General features: G+C 30.9%; 1 protein-coding gene across 1 annotated transcript; it reads right to left on the reverse strand.

The window, feature by feature from the left end:
- Nucleotides 1-520: 520 nt before the first annotated feature.
- LOC149061651 (uncharacterized) lies at nt 521-2,859 on the reverse strand. The gene is made up of 5 exons (XM_089216959.1): nt 2,738-2,859; nt 2,133-2,253; nt 1,902-2,021; nt 1,301-1,434; nt 521-1,198 (listed from the first exon to the last, which is right to left on the reverse strand). Exons 1-5 carry the CDS (start codon nt 2,826-2,828, stop codon nt 684-686), a joined length of 981 nt encoding a protein of 326 aa, XP_089073085.1. The 5' UTR covers nt 2,829-2,859; the 3' UTR covers nt 521-683.
- Nucleotides 2,860-4,497: the final 1,638 nt, after the last annotated feature.

Here is a 4,497-nt window from a genome sequence, read left to right on the forward strand (position 1 = left end):
ATAAGAGATTGGCTATTAGTACCATACAAGAATTATGGAAACTTAACAGACTCCCAAATTAAATTTAACAAAATGTTATGTGGTACTAGAGTTTTAATTGAAAATTCATTTGGACTTCTTAAGTCGCAATTCGGACAACTACTTCAGGTTGATATACATGATGTGAACAAAATAACTAAGTTTATTATTTCATGTTGTGTATTACACAATATATGCATTGATATGGAAGATTATATTGAGTTGGATGATGAAATACTATTAACAATAACAGCAGAACCAAATGGTTATGCAATTGACTCGGACATTGTCTTAAGAAAAAAAGGAGAAGCTAAACGCGAGGCACTAAAAAACAGTTTACAATATTTTCAGTGCTACACTTCTGATGAATGATTTAATAAATTTTTAGTAATACATTATAATATCTAATAAACCATTTTCAGATAATTTTTTAAAATCAGACAATGTTTAAATTGTATTATAAAGTTTTTAAAAAATACGTACAAATTAAATGTATGTGCAAACAAAAAATAACAAATGTATTACATAAATAACTCCTTGTAAAAATTACTAATTAAACAAAAATAAAGATTTTCTCAGTCTTTAACAAAATATAATAGTTTTTGAATATTTTACTCTTAATATCACATAAAAAAATAATCAATGGTATATACATGGGTTATATATTATTTATCTCCTAAAAGACTTTTTAAGAGATTCATTTTTTCATTATGGCGCCTTTCTTTTGCAATTTCTTTTTCCTTAAGAAAATTTAATAACATGGTTTCGTTGTTGTCTTTTCTAATTGTTTTTTGTTTTGGCTCTAAACAATCTTTATTGTTAATGACAACTGTTTTATCACTGCGTAATACTTCTGGCAATATGCTATCATCATTGTTAGTTATTTCTCTCCATTCTTCTTCATACTCATCGTCCATTTGTGATGCCCCTGTGCTTTTGTTATTGTCAATTATGGACATTTTTCTTTTACAAATTGTCTTATAACGGTTTTCTACTTGTATATGAGAGAAATCTACATTTAATTCCTCTTGAATATCAGAAGCTATTTGTATCCACATAGATTTTTTGTTCCTAAATTTTTTCATGGGTCCGACATAACTCATAAATTTTGAATATTTTTCCAACATAAATTTAGTGATTCCTTCAGTCCATACACCATTACCTTCTTTTATTTCTTTGCCTTAAAAATAATTTGGTGTTCTATTAAATGTTCAAAATTGATTTTAATACAAATTTTACTGCACTCCCTGTTAAATATTTTAAGTACTCATGATACTCTTACCATTCGCTGAATTAGAAAAGTATGTTTCCGACGTTTCTGTGTGATTTAGTACCTCCAAAATACTTTGGCTACCAGTCGAGTTTAAATTATTGTAATCTACAGTGTCCTGTGGTTTAGTAATAAACTCAATGTTTCTATAAATATAAAAATGTAAAAAGTATCAATAATGTAGATAATATCATAACACATAAGGATATTTGGAATAAATAATCGGAACATTCATGCAAATTAGTATTCAGAATATGTATTCAAATATTTTATAAAAATAGTATCCTGATTATAGGTATTTGTATATGTATATAGGTACATGTATTTGGAATACTTTCAAATATATTCAAAATACAGCATGAAATACTTTTGAGAAAAAGTATTCTAAATACTTTATTTGAAATATTGCCCAAGACTGTTAAAACTTAATCTCACAGCTTCAATTTTAATTATCTTATATACCTATAATTTTAAATTAATAAAATGCCTATTCTTCCTTATTTTGTCTACTATTGGGGCCATTTCAATACTATCTCTCACAAATTGAATTTCTATTTTCTCTAGGTGCAATTGTTTAGGGGGTAGAGAATAAATTTATATAAGAGGCACAAACCTGCTATTTGTCAAATCGTTGTTGAATGTCTTAGAATTATCCATTTTTAGGATATTTACATGTTCATTTGAATTATCCCAATCAATAGGCATTGCTTGTTGAACAACGAACTCAGTGTTTCTAAAATTTATAATAAAACATACCCATTGAATACTTTAGTTGTAGGCTAATACATAACCAAACAAAAGACAACTAATGAGAACATATGACAACTTAAAACTTTTGATTTACCTTTCAGGAATTGTCACTTTTATTTTGGAATTTTTAATAGTATCCATGCTTAACTTAACAGATCCATCATCTAAACAGTTTTTTAAAAAGTCAAGCACTGTTTCCAAACAACCTTTTGGACCTATAAAAGAAAATTAAATTAAATTCTTTAAAGAATTTGAATTAATAGTAAATTTATAGTTGTTACTATAAATAAAAATATTTACTATGGATAAATAAATCGTGAATTGTCCACAATGTAGTATTTTAAAGTTTCAAACATCTACATTTAACTTAACAGTCAACATTGTCTTGAACTTTAATTTTTTGTTATTATATGTAACTAAAGCTACATTTTAGAGGATGCTAAGATTATATTGTATAGTTGTCTCACTAGTCACTACCTAGTACCTACTCACTAACCACATATAGGTAGGTTTTATTTTTTATAAACACGTCAAATACAAAAAAAAATCTTACATAAAATAAAGAAATCACTCTTTTGTCACATTATTTTTATTGTTTTATAACAGTGACCAGGGGGTGTTGAATTGGAGATTGGGGAATGCTAAAGTATATATTTGCGCCTATGCCGGACTAATAATTTATGAGTATAAAATACTTACCAGTTTGCTGAAAATAATTTGTTGCCGATTCACCAACCACAAAAAAAAACGGTTTATTACCGATCGTTATTTTTAAATTATATTCAGACATAATATATAAATTCGTTTTACAATTTGTGAAAATAAATTAAAATTTGTAATAGTTTTTTTTTTAAATTTGTAATGAATTATTATTTCATTTATTTGTATTATCTGTAGAATAATAATAATAGCCATTGATATAAATTCTATTTTAAGAGAAATTAAATTATGAACAAATTGTATGTTTCATCTGCACTTGCACCAGGCTGCACCAGAACGATTATCAGTGAACTGTACCAGTGCCACAGCGCGAGGAGCGACATTGCGGATAGCTGGTGGAAAACGCTATAAGATATCTTCGTCCGTGGCTGCTGATACGGAAGTGCCCCGATCTTATCATTCTTCTTAGGTCATGATGTCCACATGTCTATGGTCCACATCCACGTCCGTGGCTGTTGCGCAACGTTCGCCATCGGTATGAGACGTTTGCCACGGGGTGTGCTGCGGTCGATTTTGCCTCGGTCGTACCAACGCGTACTGCGTCCTGCGTCCTTCACTCCTGCGTCCTGATAGCGCGTCTTTCGCTTTCAAGTGCCGACTGTCGGTGGTTGTGTGTCGCGTTCGTTCGTTTTTTTTTTTTTTTTTTGTCCACGTCACGTCGTCCCTTATTTCGGATTCCGCACACCCTCGTGTCGCGCCGTTCGTTGTGCTCATGATGATGCGTGTCCTTTGGTTGTCCGTTCCAATACATGATTAATTGTTTATTCTCGTCGGTCGTTCGAATCGTCATCGCGCGACCTAAGCTCCGCTCGTTCACGTGTCCACGTGTTATTTTCGACCGTCCGTATACGTAGTGCGTACTCACTGGTCGTGGTATGTCTTATTGTTATATTTCTGTTGGTCGTTCGATCGTTGGCGTCTGACCCGAACCCCACGCAGTACGCACCCACGTGCATACCGTCCGTCCTCAGACGTCGGTATCACCATTGGATGCATTTATGCGGCGTCGTTGACCATTTCGTGTTATCGACGGTAGTGCCTCTGTCGTCTGCCCGATCATCGCCAGTAGCATTTTATTACGTCGTCGTTCCTGAACATGTATTTCAGAATCACAATTGAGCTGAGGCACTAGTGACCGAATCTGGTTAGAAAAGGTAGTGCACGTCGTCACTACGTTCCTTAACTGATTTAATGCTCACCATTAAATATTTGTATAGTAAGCATATTTTATATTATTTTTTGTACCTAATTTAGTATTTTTGAACTTAAATAGTTGAAAACAAATAAGCATAATAAATAACTGATTACCAATTAAACCAAGAATTAAACTAATACCTACATTAATTGAAGGGCGACATTGCAAAATGTGCTATTACCAAAGTTTGAAATGTTGGTAAAATGAAAAAACTTGTATGCAAATATGAATGAATATTGAATTCTAAAATAAGTCTTGTAATAAGTAAAATATTTTTTTTTAAAGATTGGCAACATCAAAATCATTATTATTTTTATATTTTACATACTTTTTTAACAATCAAAAACGAAATCAAAAATGTTTATTAATGCAAAATGTACTATCACCAGCAATAGAACGTTTTGAATTACATCTCAATGCAATAGAACGTTTTGAATAAGATGAATTAAATTTTTTCAAAATGTGCTATTGAATAATACCTTTTGAATGTACTAATTTACAATGTATTAGAACGTTTTGAACGGGGTTTTGAATAAAATAAGTT

Source organism: Diuraphis noxia, unplaced genomic scaffold, assembly GCF_037042655.1.
Source record: "Diuraphis noxia isolate RWA-SAM2 unplaced genomic scaffold, SU_Dnox_SAM2 contig0001, whole genome shotgun sequence".
Lineage (NCBI taxonomy): Eukaryota > Metazoa > Arthropoda > Insecta > Hemiptera > Aphididae > Diuraphis > Diuraphis noxia.

Excerpts from the sequence above, each read along its gene's own strand:
- LOC149061651 (XM_089216959.1), bottom strand. The coding sequence starts at position 2,828 with ATGTCTGAATATAATTTAAAAATAACGATCGGTAATAAACCGTTTTTT. Across the intron at positions 2,254-2,737 it reads AAATTATTTTCAGCAAACTG|GTCCAAAAGGTTGTTTGGAA; the intron begins GTAAGTATTTTA and ends TTTCTTTTATAG. Across the intron at positions 1,435-1,901 it reads AACGATTTGACAAATAGCAG|AAACATTGAGTTTATTACTA; the intron begins GTTTGTGCCTCT and ends TTATATTTATAG.